This window comes from Myotis myotis, unplaced genomic scaffold (genome assembly GCF_014108235.1).
Source record: "Myotis myotis isolate mMyoMyo1 unplaced genomic scaffold, mMyoMyo1.p scaffold_m19_p_3, whole genome shotgun sequence".
Classification (NCBI taxonomy): domain Eukaryota; kingdom Metazoa; phylum Chordata; class Mammalia; order Chiroptera; family Vespertilionidae; genus Myotis; species Myotis myotis.
The window spans coordinates 85,304,164-85,323,567 of NW_023416335.1; the positions used below are offsets into that span (position 1 = coordinate 85,304,164).

The window sequence follows — 19,404 nt, forward strand, 5'->3', positions numbered from 1 at the left end:
CTCTTCAGGCTGCCCCCTTTAGGCTCAGTCCTCTGTGATCACAGACCGAGCTCTCAATTCCCCCGGCAGCGCCAGGAATCCCGCGGTTCTCCTTTCCCCCGTCAGGGGCTGTGCCTGTCCCAAGGGACGCGGCTGTCTGCCACGCGGTCTCCCTCCGACTCTCTGGGCTCAGAGGTCTGGTAAACTTTCCTGCCCAAATCCCTGGTTTTTTTACCTTTCCAGGGGAGTTCTGCTCTTCCCGGCTGTAAACCGTCTCGCCAGCTGAGGAATTTCGCCAATTCGGGGTGGATGTTACTAGTTTCAGCTGCTCACTCCATTTGCTCAGGGACACGACCTGGGACGCGTCTGCCTATACCGCCGCCATCTTCCTGAATCTCGAGAAAATTATTATAGAGTAGGATTTGCAGTTGATTCTAATCTTCATGACTTTGTAAATTCTTTCCTTCTTACAAATCTTGGTGGCATCCAGGTATAAAATCAAAGTGGATGTTACTGGTGATAATCAAAATGCAAGCTTTTTTCATATTTTATATACTTTTACATATAAAATTTTATATAGTTAATTTAATATATAACATATATATTTACACACAATTTTGAGTACTTTAAATTGAGAAATTTCACTTCCAGGACTTTCCTAGTTGGAAACTGGTCATTTTCTTTGCATAGGTACACAAAAATATTTGCTGGTGAATGAGTCATCCAGTTTTATAATGTTGATCTCACCCATAATCTGGTTCCCTCTAAAGAATTAAGTCAAATAGATGATTAAAATATTATTTAATAGAAACAAGTTTAGAAGAAATATTTCGTTTTCTTCCCTAGGTATATGTATGAAGAAGAAAAAGCATTTTATCTAAATACAGAGTTAATTTGGAATGTGACTAGAACAACAGCAGCAGCAAAAAGTTTTATAATTTATCTGATATAAAGTTCATATATTTTGCTCATTAGAAAGTTCCTCAGGCCCTTAAAAAGCAGAACCTATTTATATAACGTTTCATTTAAGCATTTTATTATTTCAAATGAATTTGTGTTGAACTGTATTGGCTATATCCTAATAAAATTTTCTGTTAAAAAATGAATAAAGAACATATTCTATTTTTACAACTTTAGTTACTTCATTTCCAAACCTTTAAAATAATTTTAAAAAAGACCGAAGTTGTTGAAAACACATAGAGAGCAGTTAGGTTCAACAGGCTTTATAGCAAAGAAGCAAATAAAAAACAACATAACAACTAAGCATAAACATTTAAAAAGCCTGGTATTTGGGAAGTTATTTACTATAGAGAAAAACCACCTTTTACATCTCAGTAGTTACTGAGAAATTGACCATCTATATATATAAAAGCCTAATATGCAAATTGTCCCCAAGGGAGTTCCACCGGGGAACTGATCGCTTGCTACTAGGTGCGCTGACCACCAGGGGGTGGCGCGGAATGAAGGAAGGCTTCGGCCGGCGACCAACAGCCGGGGAAGAGAGGCCCTGGCCGGCAGCCAGAAGGAAGTCCCTGACTGGCAGCCGGAAGGCCCAGATCGTCCCTGATCACCGGCCAGGCCTAGGAACCACCCCCTGCACAATTTTCATGCACCAGGCCTCTAATATTAATATAAGCACATATACAAAAGTTGTTGTTCACTCATTTTATTAAAATGCTAGAGGCCTTGTGCACAAAATTTGTGCGGGGGGGGGGGGGGCAGTCTCCTCAGCCTGGCCTGCACCCTCTCGCAATCTGGGACCCCTTGGACATCCCTCTTGCAATCAGAGACTCCCTGGCTCCTAACTGCTCGCCTGCTTGCCTGCCTGCCTGATTGCCCCTAGCCACTCGCCTGCCTGATTGCTCCTAACCACTCACCTGCCTGCCTGATTGCCCCTAACCACTCGCCTGCCTGATTGCCCCTAACTGCTCACCTGCCTACCTGATCACCCCTAATCACTCGCCTGCCTGCCTGATCACCCCTAACCCCTCTGCCTGCCTGCCTGATCACCCCTAACCACTTGCCTGCCTGTCTGATCACCCCTAACTGCTCTCCCGCCTGCCTGATCACCCCTAACCACTCTGCATACCTGCCTGATTGCCCCTAACCGCCTCTGCCTCAGCCCTCACCACCGCTGCTTCTTCTGGAAGGTCATCTGGAAGGACGTCCAGAATGACATCTAGAAGATCGATCGGCTGTCTGGTCTAATTAGCATATTATGCTTTTATTATTATAGATAATATACTTTTAGTCATTATAACATTAAGGAACATACGTATACTTTGTATAATCAGTCTCAGAAATAGTAAGTGTAATTTCAAAATCTAATTTATTGAGGTATAATTTACAAATATTAAAATTAACCAGTTTTAAGTGAACAGTTCAATAAGTTTTAACAAATGTACTTTTAACCATGTATGTACCACCATTAAGATATAGAAATTTATGATTACTCCAGAAAGTTTTCTCATTCTCCTTTTTAGTTATTCCCTAACACCCTTACTCCTGTCCCCAGGCAGCAACTGATCTATTTTGTGACATTAAAAATTAGTTTTACCTTTTCTAGAATTTCATATGAAAGGATTGTACCCATACTCAATGTACAGTATGAACCCATTTGCATCTGGCTTATTTTTCTCAGTGTAATAATTTTTTAGATTTGTCTATGTTGTGTTTATTAGTACTTTTATTTTTTACTGTTGAATAATTCCATTGTGTGGACATACTATAATTTATCTGTTCACCTGTTTCTGGATATTGAGTTGTTTCCAGTTTTTTGTTTTTATGAAGGAAGTTGCTGTTAATATTTTATGCAAAGTTTTCATTTCTCTTGTGTATAAATATCTAGGAGTAGAATTGCTAAGTGTTATGGAAAGTATATATTTAACTTTATAAGAACTTGCCAAACGTGTTTCCCAAAATGGTTGTATCATTTTACATGTTCACTAGCAATATCTGAATGTTCCATTGCTATATATCCCCATCAACCCTTGATATTGTTGGTATTTTTTTAAAATGTTTTTATTGATTTTTAGAGAGAGAGGAAGGGAGAAGGATAGAGAGATAGAAACATAAATGTGAAAAATCATCAATCGACTTCCTCCTGCACTCCCTTTACTAGGGACCAAGCCTGCAACCTGGGCATGTGCCCTGACAGGGCATTGAACCTCTTGGTTCATGGGTCAGTGCTCAACCACTGAGCCACACCAGCCGGATGATATTGTCAGTCTTTTTTATTTAAACACTAGAGGCCCGATGCACAAAAATTTGTGCACTCGGCCAGCGGGGGGAGGTCCCTCAGCCCGGCCTGTGCCCTCTCGCAGTCTGGAACCCATTGGGAGATAACGACCTGCTGGCTTAGGCCTGCTCCCGGGTGGCAGAGGGCAGGCCCAATCCCTAGGTGCAGCCCCTGGTCGGGCTCAGAGCAGGGCTGATTGGGGAGTTGGGGCACCGCCCCCTGTCATGCACAGAGCAGGGCGGATCAGGAGGTTGTGATGCCACCCTCAGTCACGCTCAGGGTAGGGTCGATTGGGGGGTTGGGGCACCGCCCCCTGTCACACTCAAGGCAGGGTCGATGGGGAGGTTGCGGCGCCACCCCTGTCACGCACAGAGCAGGGCCAATCGGGATTGGGGCGCTGCCCCCTGTCACTCACAGAGCAGGGCCCATCAGGGGGGTTGGGGCTCTGTACCCTGTCATGCACAGAGCAGGGCCCATCAGGGGGTTGGGGAGCTCCCCCCTGTCACACACAGAGCAGGGCCGATAAGGGGGTTGAGGACCTCCCTCCTCTCACTCACAGAGTAGAGCTGATAGGGGAGTTGGGGCACCGCCCCCTGTCACACACACAGCAGGGTGGATCAGGGGGTTGGGGCGCTGCACCCTGTCACACTCAGGGCAGGGCCAATGGGGAGGTTATGGCTCTACCCCGTCACACACAGAGCAGGGCCCGTGGATTGCGGTTGGGGCACTGCCCTCTATCACCCACAGAGCAGGGCCGATCAGGGGGTTGGGGTGCCGTCACTGTCAAACTCAGGGCAGGGCCGATGGGGAGGTTATGGCTCTACCCCGTCACACACAGAGCAGAGCCCATGGGGGGCAGGGGGGTGTTGGGGCGCCGCACCCTGTCACACACAGAGCTGCAGGGTGGTCAGGGGGTTGGGGAGCTCCCCCCTATCAGGCACAGAGCAGGGCTGATCAGGGGGTTGGGGCACTTTCCCCTGTCACGAACAGAGCAGGGTGGATAGGGAGGTTGTGGCCCCGCCCCCTGTCACACACACAGCCACAGGGTGATCAGGGGGTTCGGGCGCTGCCCCCTGTCATGCTGATCCCGGTGCTAGTAGGCATATTACCCTTTTACTATATAGGATAGAGGCCTGGTGCACGGGTGGGGGCTGGCTGGTTTGCGCTGAAGGGTGTCCTGGATCAGGGTGGGGGTCCCGCTTGGGTGCCTGGCCAGCCTGGGTGAGAGGCTGATGGCTGTTTGCAGCTGGTCACACCCCCTTCAGTGTGGGGGTCCCCACTGGGGTGTCTGGCCAGTCTGGGTGAGGGGCTGAGGGCTGTTTTCAGACTGGCGGGTGACTGAAGCTCCCAACCGCTCCTTTTTTTCTTTTTTCTTTTTTTTATTCTGGGCCAGCTTTAGCTCTGAGGCTTGGCTCCAGCTCTTCGGCCTTGGCTGCTGAAAGCAGGTATCTGGTTTGTGTGGGTTCTATAATCGAAACACTGTTTCAACTCCAGCTCTGAGATCCCGGCGGGCTGAAAGCAGGTTGCTGGAATTTGTTTAGAGTCTATATTTGTAACAATGTTTCAAACTGCAAGCTCAGAGGCCGGCAGCGGCTGGCGGGGAACGTTGACTTCCTCTGTCACTGAAGCAAGCAAGCCTCATGTTCGCTTCAAGCTGCCTGGCTGCCAGCCGCCATCTTGATTGGCAGTTAATTTGCATTACGCCTTGATTAGCCAATGGGAAGGGTAGCGGAGGTACGACTAATTACCATGTTTCTCTTTTATTAGATAGGATTCTAGTTGGTATATAGTTGTAATATAAGTTTTAGGATATTATTACCAAAGTAGATAAAATTAGTGAAAAGTTTAAAATCAAATACTGATAAGCTTTTTATTATGCATAAATTGGATGGTCTAGAACAATTCTTTTCCTAAAGCTTTTATATAATTGAGATTTCAAAACAATGAAAATTGCATCACATTCTTTTCAGCTTTATCGTAATCTCCAATTAAGACTAAGCAAATAGTTTCAGTTGTTTAATAAAACATCAGATAATTTAATATTCCTTTTGTTTTCAATTTAATCCAAGCTTTACCAACAAAACTGAACTTTTGTAGACAGTGGTATACATTTTTAGGGGAAAAAGTGTGTATTCTAATGATGAAAAATATTCTGATAATGAAAGCCATCACTAATGGAATACTAATTATATGCCAGATATTATGCTAAGACATTCATTTCATTTAATTCTTACAAAGTAAGGTATGCATTATAATTCTCATTTTGTAAGAAAGCAAGTATGGATCAGAGATATGAATTTCACAAAATTAAAATATACATAAATCAGAAGATTGCTAAAATAATGAGTGAATGAAAGCAAAAAGAAGATAATCAAATTAGAAAGCGGGTTTTAGTTATTTCTTTATTTTTAAAATATATTTTTATTGATTTCAGAGAGGAAGGGAGAGGGAGAGCTAGAAACATCAATGAGAGAATCATTGATTGGCTGCCTCCCACATGCCCCCTACTGGGGATCGAGCCCACAACCCAGACACATGCCTTTGACCAGAATTGAACCCGGGACCCAAATTGAGCCCGGGGCCCTTCATTCTGCAGTCTGATGCTCTATCCATTGAGCAAAACTAGCTAGGGCATGGGCTTGTTTTTTAAACAATTTATTTTTAAAATTTCTGAACTCTGAAATTTGTTAACTTGGCTTTGATGACATTGGAGTATTGAAAAATGAACTTCAAAGAACTGACTGACCCCTAAATTTTCCACAGTAAGTTGTAACTTAACTTTTTTTAAATCTCTCTAGTATTTTTTTGTCTTACAATATAAAATGTAAATGTTCGTTAATAGTATAGAATTAAATGCTCTCAAGTATATGCCATCATAAGGGTTTAAATACTATTTTGTTATGTTGAATAAACAATTACACATAACACAAATTTAACACAGTATTCAGTTGTGAATGATTTAATGAAATACTTGAATTTTTTTTTTTGTTTGTTTTCAGGAAAGTTATATTCAGAATAAAAAGGAAGTATGGGGCATCTGTATTTTTATTGCAGCAGTTGACCTAGATGAGATGCCATTTACTTTTACTGAGCTGCAGAAAAACATAGAAACCAGGTAAAAATTTTTCATCAATATCGCCTCTACTATTAAAGAAAATTACACCTGAACTTTCCTCTTAATAAACATTAGTAAATGAAACATAAAGGACTTAGGTCAACTAATGAACTGTCATTCTCTCATGGAGCCCTTAATGAAAGCGTATTTATGCTGAACTTTCTTAAAAATATATCAACTTGTGTCCTGGCAAAATTATCATCATGTCTCTCACTGTCTTTAAACTTTCTTAATTGTAGCGGTTGGATAAAGCCATCTAAAATTAAGAAAATTGTTGTTTTATTTAAATGAGATACATTAAATTGTTTCATTTTTTGGTAATACTTTTTCTTATTACCTCTATATAAAATGTGGAAACATAGGCCTGGTATAATCATACTTAACTTATTGCAATGATTTTCAACGTGTGCCACAAGAATTTTTAAAACATGCATAACATGACTATTTAGTTAGGGGCATTGATCTCCTTTGCCTTAAATTGTCAAGTAATGTGAATGAATCATAATTATACCTACTTTTTTGTCAGGTCAGCAAAATATATATTTTTTTGGTGTGCCACAGTATTTCAGTAATTAGTTTATGTGTGATGAAAAAGGTTGAAAATCGCTGACCTAGGGAATTAGAATTGGTTTCCCTCTTAGAGCTTTCACAGTTTAACTTTATTAAATAAAATTGCTAAATCAAAGTAGTCTTATGTAGCTGAAAAGTAATCAAAATATTTAAGTAAATTTTCACATTAATTTATCCATTCAGCAAATGACTTAGTGGCTTCAGAAGATTAGAAATAATATGGATGTTTGGATTAACATAAACTGGATTTAAAACTGGGCTCTGTTGTTTTATAAGCTATATGACTTGGAGCAGACTGTTGAGCCTTTAGTCTCAAGTTCCTCGTCTGTGAAGTGAAAATTATTAGTTACTTCAGAGAATTACGAGAATTAAGTTATGATGTATAGAGATGTAAATACAGTAAAAACTTGATATAATGGGCTAATTTGGGCGAGGGGGTCTCCATTAAAGCTGAAAGTCCGTTATATAATAAAGTAGGTTTTCCAAATTCGTATGTTAAATTGACAAATTAATTTACCTATTTTTACTTTTGTAGACATGTTTTGTGTAATTAAGTATGTATGAAAAGTTTTCTATACATATCACTGTAATTTTAAACTTATACTCAATAGCTTCAGTAAATGCATGCATTCATGAGTCACATGAATAAACAAAGGCACAAGGCTGGGGCTTGGCTTAGTGCACATGGGAACATTGCCCTAACTTGTTAAAGCTGCTGCAGAAAGTCACGCCACTTGACAATAGAACCAATTACCTACTGCACGTGATGTGAGATTATAGCTAATCATTCCCAAATATTGTTTACAAGCCCTGACTGGGATTTAAATATGTAGACTATAGTTGTAGATATATAATATTTATTTATGTTGGTGGAATTACTACAGTGTTTTTTCTAACATATGGCCTATTCGCTAAAATGTTAATTTAATTATAAGCACATCTTGGCTAAAAGCATTTAAAAATTAACCAGAGTGTTAATTTTCACATGTAACATATGGACTAGAAATTTTGTTTGTTAATTCCGAAATCCGTTAAATCAAGGTCTGCAAAATCAAGGGTTTACTGTAGTTCATAGTCAATACCTGTAACATCTTAGGCACTGACTGGGTCTTAATCTCGTTTTTTCTGTAGCCCTGTCTCCCCATTACCTGCCATACCCCCACAAAAAAAAGGAAAGAAAGAAAACTTAAACAACTGCTAGGATATAATACTATGCCACGTTATAATGATATAAAGATGAGAAATAATCTCTGACCTCAAGAAACTCAATTCAGTGGGAAAGATAAAATTAAACAGATGATTGCAATGCAGTATTATATTCATAGACTATTAAATGAATATGACAGAGAAAGGCTATTACATCTTTTATCTATAATATAAAATAATTTTCCTGGCAAAGCTTTTCCCAAACCCTTTTTCTTGAGTATTCACAGAGCAACCTGATTTATAATTTGGGCACGTCATAAATAAATATAGTAATGTATTTGGTATACTTTTTTCTTATGCAACTTTCATTGTTCTGGTAACTATCCAGGAGTGTTATCTGGACAATTGCATCTTAAATGTGCTCTGGTGAAGGACTAGTTGTTTTTTATTTCCAATGTGTTACAGACTGATTTTTTTTTTAAAAATGTAGTATAAATAAAAATAAAAAATGAAACAACAAAATCAGAGTAGACATAGGACTAAACTTTTTATTATAAGATTCAGCAGGTGTAAAAGTATTGTCAAATTGCCATAACATGCTTACTCTTAATTTCTGTACTTGTGTTTAATTGGGGACTGGTAACAAACATTTCACAGACCAGTATCTACTCATGGAGCATTGCTCTAGAATATGTAGTTATCAACAGATCTATGTGTCTTAATTATGGCTTTTTATGCCGGCCTGCCTACCTGTCTACCCTGCCTCTGTTTTTCTTCAGAGGGAGGGACACAGAAGGAATAGATAGTCACATAAGTTAAACCTAGGAAAAGAAGGCTTTGTATTCACAGTTCACAGTTTTCATGGTGATCCATGGATAGGTAATGCCATATATCTCATTAAAACCGAAACTGAGTGGTTCTTGAATAAATGCTATTCTAAGGTTGATTTTGTTTATTCCTGTATATATCTATACATTTGCTCCACTCTCTTTTCTAAGTAGCAATCTGATCATCTACTCCATATCATTTCTCCCCTCCTTTATTGGATTTTCCACATAGTGTGTCATGCCTGCCCTAATCCCTTCTATATCAAGGGAACTTCTAATAACCTTCTCTTTGGGCTTTGTGCCCTTTGCTAATAGCTGAAGTTTTTATTTTTGTAGTTCTCAAGATAACTGTCTGAGTACTGCAGCCCATTTTTTGGAATGAAACCTATAACTTTAGTTGCTGGACAGCCTATGAATGGGTCTGGTGGCTACCCTTGAGGGCGGTTCAGGAATGGGGAGTCAGTTGGAACAGGAGAGGAGAGTACCCATGTGGGGGAGTGGGTAGCTTTGGAAATGCAAGGTGGTTACATAAAGGGAGATTGAGTCAATAAATTAAAGATAAATGGTTCCTAGGCTTTCTCACTGTCAATGAAGAGTTATAAGCATGAAATGAAACAATTGAGTTTATGTTGGAATTGGATAAATAAATGTGAACTTATGGTTTTAAAAACATATAGGTAAGTAATGGAAATAAATATATAGTTATGTATGTCTTTTATTATCCTTTTTTATATTCTTAATGATAAATAGATGTAGGCATAGGTATGTAGATATAAGGGTATAGGTTGAAGACTAGTGGGTTATTTTTCTCTTCAAATTCTAGGAAAATAAAAATAAAATTAATTCCAAAGGATATAATAGTGATTTGATATAGAGCTAATTATATTTTGAATTGTAATGTCTATGCTTTGAAAATGAAATAAAATAAATTTTTAAAATTGCAATTCACTTTTTTCTATTCTTTCCTTTGTAGTGTCTATAAATTTTTTTACTTACTAAAAGAAATTGATACCAGTACCAAAGTTGATAATGCTATGTCAAGACTGTTGAAGAAGTATAATGTATTGTGTGCACTCTACAGCAAATTAGAAAGGTAAAGTAAAAATTTTATTAGAATTACACCCTGGTTTTTTATGTCATTGTTCATGATTAGATTCCATCTGGGAACTATTACATATTTAGCAAAGTTCTTAGGTATCTTTTTAAAAATATATTTTTATTGATTTCAGAGAGGAAGGGAGGAAAGAAAAATAGAAGAATCAATGATGAGAATCATTGATTGGCCTTCTCCTGCACGCCCCCTTACTGGGGATCGAGCCCAAAACACAGAAAGGCATGTGCCCTGAACAGGAATCACACTGTGACCTCCTGGTTCATAAGTTAATGCTCAACTACTGAGCCAAACCAGCCAGGCAAAGTTATTAGGTATTACCCCTTAGACTTGTTCCCTTTGCTATAAGTTTTCTTATTAATTCTTTGCTTTTTAATTTATCCAAGTATATGCATTCTGAACGTTTTTTCAAAAATGAATTGTTTTTCTATATTTTCATGTTCCCATTTGTTTTACCAAACTTTAAGCTTAGTTCCCACTTTAGCCTTCTCTGTGAGAAGACTTACAGTTTTGAGTGGAAGAGTGACCTAAATTTAAACTTCTTCCTAATGATGTTATTTAATCTAGAAAGAGAAAACATATTGGTGATGGAAGGTATATGTAATCTATACTACCAAGCCATGATTGTATTCCCAGTGGTGGTTTAGAAGATACTTTATTCAACTAGGAAAAAGATGAAATTCAGATAAACTTAGGTTAAGTTTTTAATATAATAGTACTTTCCATCCAAGTCTGTACTCCTAGTATTATAGTCCTTAATTTGGCATGTGCCTATTACTATGTTATTTTGGGGCTTGTTTCATGTGGGTAAAAGAATATGAAAGAATGTTTTGGCTAAATAAGCAGTTTTAAGAGGAGAAGGGAAAAAAGATGTGTCCTTATTAAATATTCAGGGGAGAATGAATATGGAGATAAGAGCTGAAAAGAAACATCTCTTCAAATGGATGTTTTTATTTTTCCTTTTCTTTTTGGTTGGTATGTCAGTCCAACCTCAGAGGTATGATTGTGAGTGAGAAAAGTGGAAAGAAAACTGAAAGATTGGCCTAGGGCTTTTAAAAAAATCCTCACCTAAGGATATTTTTTCCATTGATTTCAGAGAGAGTGGAAGGGAGAGGTGGGGGCGAGAGGGAGAGAGAGGGAGAGAGAGGGAGGGAGAGAGAGGGAGAGGGGGGGAGGGGGGGGGAGGGGAGGGGAGAGGGGAGGAGAGGAGAGGAGAGGAGAGGAGAGGAGAGGAGAGGAGAGGAGAGGAGAGGAGAGGAGAGGAGAGGAGAGGAGAGGAGAGGAGAGGAGAGGAGAGGAGAGAAATATCTATGTGAGAGAGACACATCAATTGGTTGCCTCCTGCATGAGCCCCAACAGGGCCCGGGTATTGAACTTGCAACCGAGGTATGTGCCCTTGACCTGGAATCAAACCTGAGACCTTTTGTTCTGCAGGCTGATGCTGTAACCACTGAGCAAAACTGGCCAGGGTGGCCTAGGGCCTTTTGAAAGATTTTTTCTTGCTTCTGGTTTTTAATTGTAATATGGTAGCATTGGTCATCATTATTTTCTTTTTTAATTGTTTTATTGCTTAAAGTATTACAAAGAGTATTACATATGTCTCCTTTTTCCCCCCGCCTTTAACAATCCCCCGGCCTCCCCTACCACCCAGTGTCTTATATCCATTGGTTATGCTTATATGCATGCATACAAGTCCTTCGGTTGATCTCTTACCCCCCTACCTCCCACCCCTCAACCCTCCCCGGCTTTCCCGCTGTAGTTTGACAGTCTCTTCGAGGCAGCTCTGCCTCTGTATCTATTTTTGATCATAAGTTTATAATGGTCTTTATTATCCATGAGTGAGTGAGATCATGTGGTATTTTTCCTTCATTGACTGGCTTATTTCATTTAGCATAATGCTCTCCAGTTCCATCCATGACGTTGCAAATGGTAAGAGTTTCTTCTTTTTTACAGCAGCATAGTATTCCATCGTGTAGATATACCACAGTTTTCTAATCCATTCATCTACTGATGGGCACTTAGGCTGTTTCCAGATCTTAGCTATGGTAAATTGTGCTTCTATGACCATAGGGGTGCATATATCCTTTCTGATTGGTGTTTCTGTTTTCTTGGGATATATTCCTAGAAGTGAGATCACAGGGTCAAATGGGAGTTCCATTTTTAGTTTTTTGAGGAAACTCCATACTGTCTTCCATAGTGGCTGCACCAGTCTGCATTCCCACCAGCAGTGCACGAGTGTTCCTTTTTCTCCACATCCTCTCCAGCACTTGTCGTTTGTTGATTTGTTGATGATAGCCATTCTGACAGGTGTGAGGTGGTACCTCATTGTTGTTTTGATTTCCATCTCTCGGATGATTAGTGACTTTGAGCAAGTTTTCATATGTCTCTTGGCTTTCTGAATGTCCTCTTTTGAAAGGTATCTATTTAGGTCCTTTGCCCATTTTTTTAAAAAATGTATTTTATTGATTTTTTACAGAGAGGAAGGGAGAGAGATAGAGAGTTAGAAACATCGATGGGAGAGAAACATCGATCAGCTGCCTCCTGCACACTCCCTACTGGGGATGTGCCCACAACCAAGGTACATGCCCTTGACCGGAATTGAACCTGGGACCTTTCAGTCTGCAGGTCAATGCTCTATCCACTGAGCCAAACCAGTTACGGCTGTTTGCCCATTTTTTGATTGGATTGTTTATCTTCCTTTTGTTAAGTTGTATGAGTTCCCTATAAATTTTGCAGATTAGGCCCTTATCAGATATGACATTGGCAAATATGTTTTCCCAGGCAGTGGGCTTTCTTGTTGTTTTGTTGATGGTTTCTTTTGCTGTGCAGAAGCTTTTTATTTTGATGTAGTCCCATTTGATTATTTTCTCTTTAGTTTCCAATGCCCTAGGAGTTGTATCGGTGAAGAAATTGCTTCGGCATATGTCTGAGATTTTGTTGCCTTTGGATTCTTCTAGTATTTTTATGGTTTGCCGTTGTACATTTAAGTCCTTCATCCATTTTGAGTTTATTTTTGTGTATGGTGTAAGTTGGTGGTCTAGTTTCATTTTCTTGCATGTATCCGTCCAATTTTCCCAACACCATTTATTGAAGAGACTATCTTGACTCCATTGTGTATTCTTGCCTTCTTTGTCAAATATTAATTGAGCATATTGGTTCGGGCTGATTTCTGGGCTCTCTATTCTATTCCATTGATCTATATGTCTGTTCATGTGCCAATACCAGGCAGTTTTGAGAACAGTGGCTTTGTAATACAGCTTGATATCTGGTATTGAGATCCCACATACTTTGTTCTTTCTCAGGATTGCTGCAGCTATTCAGGGTCTTTTTTTATTCCAGATGAATTTTTGGAGAGTTCGTTCTTGGCCTGTGAAATATGCCGTTGGTATTTTAATGGGAAGTGCGTTGAATTTATAGATTGCTTTGGGTAGTATGGACATTTTAATGATGTTGATTCTACCAATCCAGGAACATGGTATGACCTTCCATCTGTTTATATCTTCCTCTATCTCATTTTTCAACGTCCTGTAGTTTTCTGAGTAGAGGTCTTTTACCTCTTTAGTTAAGTTTATTCCTAGGTATCTTAATTTTTTTGGTGCGATGGTAAATGGGATTGTTTTTTTAGTCTCTCTTTCTGTAAGTTCACTGTTGGTGTATAGAAATGCCATAGATTTCTTGGCATTAATTTTGTATCCTGCTACATTGCCAAACTCATTTATTAAGTCTAATAGCTTTTTGATGGAGTCTTTAGGGTTTTTTATGTATGATATCATGTCATCTGCAAATAAGGACAGTTTTACTTCTCTTTTTCCAATTTGGATGGCTTTTGTTTCTTCTTCTTGTCTAATTGCAATGGCTAATACTTCCAGTACTATATCAAACAGGAGTGGTGAGAGTGGGCATCCCTGTCTTGTTCCTGTTCTTAGGGGAAATGGTGTTAGTTTTTGTCCATTGAGTATGATGTTGGCTGTGGGCTTGTCATATATGGCTTTTATTATGTTGAGGTATGATCCTTCTATTCCCACCTTGCTGAGAGTTTTTATATCATTATTTTCTTTTGTATTTCTTGTCTAGAGTTGAATCTCTTTGCATGGGAAAAAATTAAAAATGTTTTTTAATTCTTAAAAAATAAGTAATTTGGCTAAGGAATGTGAATTAATTGTCAAATACTTGGAAAACACAGAAAAGCATAAATAAGAAAATATGAATGACCCAAACCTTTAACACTGGAGATATTTCTTTCCTTTGGATATTGTTTTGCATAGAGTAGATCATATTGTATATATAATTTTTGTCTTGGCTTTCTTTTTTTTTTTTAACCTAATAGGGACTTTCTAAATGCTTTTCTGTCCCTTAAATATGTTTACAAACTTTTATCTCATATCTTGGAGCTTATCCTATGAATATTATCCTAAATACTAGAAAGCTTTATAGATTTTTATCACAATATTATTTATGCCACTGAAAAATTTGAACCAACCTATTGATGCACAACTGAAATAAACAAAATATTAGAAATATAATCTAAGTATATTATATTATAAATATTTAAAATTTGATGAGGAGTAATGTCAATATGGAAAAAATTCTTCTAATGTTAAATAAATAAAGCAGGATCTATAATAATAAAAGGGTAGTATGCTAATTAGACTGGACATCATTCTGGATGTCCTTCCAGATGAAGCCAGGGCCGGAGGGAAGTCTGGGTACTGGGTGCAGAGGGAAGCCAGTGCTGGTAGCTTGGGGGAAGGAAGGCCTACCATTGCACTAATTTTGTGCATCAGGCCTCTAGTATACTATAACTGCAGAAGGAAGAAACCCAGACACTAATACATTGAATGAAATGACTGGAAAGAAGTGTACCAAAATGTTAGCTGAGGCTTTATGTAAGTAACTTAAATATGTGTTACCTGTATAAAAAATTAGGCAAAACTCTTGATGCTAATATTTAAGAAAAATCTATTCTGTAAAACTGGTAACTCAAAATCTGGTATCAGAAATAATCATCAGACTCTTTCTAGATACAGAATTTTAGTGAGAATGATTTGAAGTACAGTCCTATTTTTTTTTGTTTTGTTTCCTGCTGTGATAATTTTAACTGAATATTTCTAGGTTTTGCTCTGCTTTATGAGATTAGAAATCTTCTTGGGTATTTGTTTGTGTCTGCCTCTTTCCTTTACCTCCTAGTGATCAATTATACTTATGACTCTCTTGGAAACTAAGGGAGAGTTAGAATATAAAGTTAGAAAATGGAATATGGTACTGACATTTTTGAAGTTTTTAGGTTCTTCCTACCTCCCATTCCCTTTAGGCCAGTGTAAACACTCATTATTTCAGGTTAGTAAATAGGACACAAGGTCAGAGTTCACAAAGAATTTTCTTTAAAGCAGTGGTCTTGTTTGATGCCCTACCAAAAAAGGGAGGCCCCACTAGAGCTTGATGTTGAAGAGAATGTAATTTTTTGAGTCGGACAGATTTGGATTCTAATCTAGACTCCAACATATATTGTGTGATCTTGGACATGTGAATTATCTAACTTTACTGGTTAGTTTTCTAATGTGTCCGTTGAGTTCATAATAGTGCCTATTCTGTTAAGGTTATATATATATATATATATACTAGAGCCCAGTGCACAAAATTCGTGCACCGGGGGTGGGGGTCCCTCAGCCCAGCCTGCACCCTCTCCAATCCAGGACCCTTTGGGGGATGTCTGATTGCCGGTTTAGGCCCAATCCCTGTGGATCCGTCTTTCAATCTGGGACCACTGGATCCTAACCACTCAGGGCTGCCTGCCTGCCTGATTGCCCCTAACTGCCTCTGCCTACTGGCCTGATCACCCCCTAACTGCCCCCCTGCTGGCCTGCTCATCTCCTAACTGCCCTCCCCTGCCAGCCTGATCACCCCTAATTGTCCTCCCCTGCCGACTTGATCATCCCCTAACCTCTCCCCCTGTTGGCCTGATCGCCCCATAACCGCTCCCCCCTGCCAGCCTGATTGCCCCCTCGCTGCTCCCTCCGCTGGCCTGATTGACCTTCACTGCCTCTGCCTCGGCCCCTGCCACCATGGCTTTTTCCAGAAGATGTCCTGAAGATGTCTGGTCTAATTAGCATATTACCCTTTTATTAGTATAGATTTTATTGATTGATTTTAAAGAGAGAGAGAGGAAGTGGGGGGGGGTGTGCAGAGAGAAAGAGGCAGGGAGAGAGAGACATTGATTTGTTCCACTTATTGATGCATTCATTGGTTGTTTCTTCCGTGTGCCCTGACCAGGGATTGAACCTGCAGCCTTGGTGTATTGGGACAGTGCTTTAACTGAGCTACCCAGCCGGGGACTGTTAGGTTTTTTTAAATGTATTAAATGAGGTAATAGACCAGCAGTCGCCAACCGGTGGTCTGCAAGGTCTGAAAGGTTGGCAACTGCTGGCATTAGACAATGTTGAGTCCAGTGCCTGGTGTAAACATAGTAATATTTTCCATGAATCTTAGTTCTTTTAAACAAAAATTCTGGCCAAATTTGTGAAAATATGCATACCATATGTCCCCGCCCCCGCTCCCCCCCCCTTAAAGAATCACAATTGACATTGGCAACCCAAGTTTCTTAAAAGTCCTGTACCTTTTTATGTAATGATGTTTACTTTGAATTTATATTAGTTCACACAAACACTCCATCCATGCTTTTGTTCTGGCCCTCCGGTCCAGTTTAAGAACCCATTGTGGCCCTCGAGTCAAAAAGTTTGCCCACCCCTGCCCTAGGTGCAGCCCCTGGTCGGGCTCAGAGCAGGGCCGATTGGGGAGTTGGGGCGCTGCCCCCTGTCATGCACAGAGCAGGGCGGATCGGGAGGTTGTGATGCCACCCTCAGTCACGCTCAGGGTAGGGCCGAGTGGGGGGTTGGGGCACCGCCCCCCGTCATATTCAAGGCAGGGTCGATGGAATGGTTGCAGCGCCACCCCGTCACGCACAGAGCAGGGCCAATCAGGAGGTTGGGGCACTGACCCTGTCACTCACAGAGCAGGGCCCATCAGGGGGGTTGGGGCTCCATACCCTGTCACGCACAGAGCAGGGCCAATCAGGGGGTTGAGGAGCTCCCCCCTGTCATTCACAGAGTAGGGCCAATAGGGGAGTTGGGGCACCGCCCCCTGTCACACACAGAGCAGGGCGAATCGGGGTTGGGGAGCTCCCCCCTATCAGGCACAGAGCAGGGCTGATCAGGGGGTTGGGGTGCCTTCCCCTGTCACGAACAGAGCAGGGCGGATAGGGAGGTTGTGGCCCCGCCCCCGTCACACACAGAGCCGCAGGGCGATCAGGGGGTTTGGGCGCTGCCCTTGTCACACTGATCCCAGTGCCGGGAGGCCTCACGGCTCTGCTGATCCCGGTGCTGGGAGGCATATTACCCTTTTACTATATAGGATAGAGGTGTGGTGCATGGGTGGGGGCCGGCTGGTTTGCCCTGAAGGGTGTCCTGGATCAGGGTGGGGGTCCCCACTGGGGTGCCTGGCCAGTCTGGGTGAGGGGCTGATGACTGTTTGCAGCTGGTCACACCCCCTTCAGTGTGGGGGTCCCCATTGGGGTGCCCAGCCAGTCTGGGTGAGGGGCTGAGGGCTGTTTTCAGACTGGCGGGTGACTGAAGCTCCCAACCGCTCCTTTTTTTCTTTTTTTCTTTTTTTATTCTGGGCCAGCTTTAGCTTTGAGGCTTGGCTCCAGCTCTTAGGCCTTGGCTGCTGAAAGCAGGTATATGGTTTGTTTGGGTTCTATAATCGAAACACTGTTTCACCTCCAGCTCTGAGATCCCAGTGGGCTGAAAGCAGGTTTCTGGGGTTTTGTTTAGATTCTATATTTGTAACAATGTTTCAAACTGCAAGCTCAGAGGCCGGCAGCGGCAGGCGGGGAATGTTGGAGTCCTCCGTCACTGAAGCAAGCAAGCCTCATGTTCGCTTCAAGCTGCCTGGCTGCCAGCTGCCATCTTGGTTGGCAGTTAATTTGCATATCGCCCTGATTAGCCAATGGGAAGGGTAGTGGAATGACAACAATTTGCATGTTTCTCTTTTATTAGGGTAGATTTTACCTTATTTTTAATTTTTTTTCCTTTTTTAAATTTTGTTCTTCTTATCCACTCATTCGCTTTCTACCTCCTCTATAATGAACCAATATAGCGAATATCATTTTTGCTCTCTTTTCTCTTTCATAATTCTCTTTTTTCTGGTGGTCACTTATATTGGGGTTATCAGTGTTGTGAGTACATTAGTGTTTTGTTCCCTTTGTGTCATGTCTTGTCGAATTTGACATGCTTTCACTAAACAATCACTGGTTTGATTACTGGTCAGGGCACATGCCCAGAATGCAGTCTCAGTCCCCAGTAGGGTGAGTGCAGGAGGTGGCGGATAAATGTTTCTCATCATTGTTTCTATTTTTCCCTTTCCCTTCCTCTCTAAAAAAAAAAAAAAAAATCAATAAAAACATATATTTTAAAAAGAAGCTTACAGTAAACATATTTTGTAATAAAAATGTATAATAATGCATGTAATGCATTTGTAGAGGATTATGTCCAAGAAGTAGAAATTAATAATAAGCAAAATATTGTATATGTTGAAGGTGGTTATGGGGTGCTTTTGATCAGGAAAAACTTATAGAAAGCAATATCTGAATAGGGTTTAAAGGATAAACAGAAACTCACCAAACAAAATGTGTAGGAACTGGGACTGAGCATCCTAGGCAGAGTGATTAGTATGTGTACAAAGCCAAAGCAGTACCATGATGTATTTTAATATTTATAGAGGCTGAAAGGTAGGAAGGGATCAGATTGATAGTGAATTAGACTTTCTCCTGCAGATGATGGGGAGTCATTGAGTTTAAGCAAGGGAGTAATATAGTCATATTTGGCCTTATGAGGTTCACCTGGGATTAATATAGCCATATTTGGCCTTATAAGGTCACTCAGGTCTTTGTAAAAGGGATTACAATTTTTATTTACTGGTTACATGAGATAATCCAGTGTTTACTGGCCTTGAAGTAGACTGGCAGGGTTTTAAAATTTCATTTGTACTGTTTTCTGGAGAGCAGTTGGGAAGATTAACTGTGATATCAAAACCTGTTTATTTAAGGTTATACTTTAGGCACATACTAGAGGCCTGGTGCACGAAAATCGTACATGGGTGTAGGGTCCCTAGGCCTGGCCAGCAATCAGGCCCCATCTGGGCCTTCCCACTGCCGGTTGCCAGCTGGGGCTTTCCTTCGTTCTGCACCACCCCCTGGTGGTCAGCACACGGCATAGCGAGCGATTGAACTCCCAGTCTCTAGGACAAACTCCTGAGGGGACAATTTGCATATTAGGCTTTTATATATATACTAGAGGCATGGTGCACAAAAATTAGTGCACTCGGCATGGGGTCCCTCAGCCTGGCCTGTGCCCTCTCGTAGTCT

General features: G+C 40.7%; 1 protein-coding gene across 6 annotated transcripts in view; it reads left to right on the plus strand.

Moving 5' to 3' along the window:
* RB1 (RB transcriptional corepressor 1) overlaps window positions 1-19,404 on the plus strand; it is a 212,686-nt gene that overhangs the window by 33,116 nt on the left and 160,166 nt on the right. For 5 of the 6 annotated variants that reach the window (XM_036299823.1, XM_036299822.1, XM_036299824.1 and 2 more), the window contains 2 exons: window positions 6,217-6,332; window positions 9,849-9,968. In XM_036299823.1, coding sequence (XP_036155716.1) covers window positions 6,217-6,332; window positions 9,849-9,968 — 236 coding nt within the window. Of the gene's footprint in view, window positions 1-287; window positions 395-6,216; window positions 6,333-9,848; window positions 9,969-19,404 lie in introns of those variants that run through there. The other variant, XM_036299828.1, reaches the window with a different exon arrangement.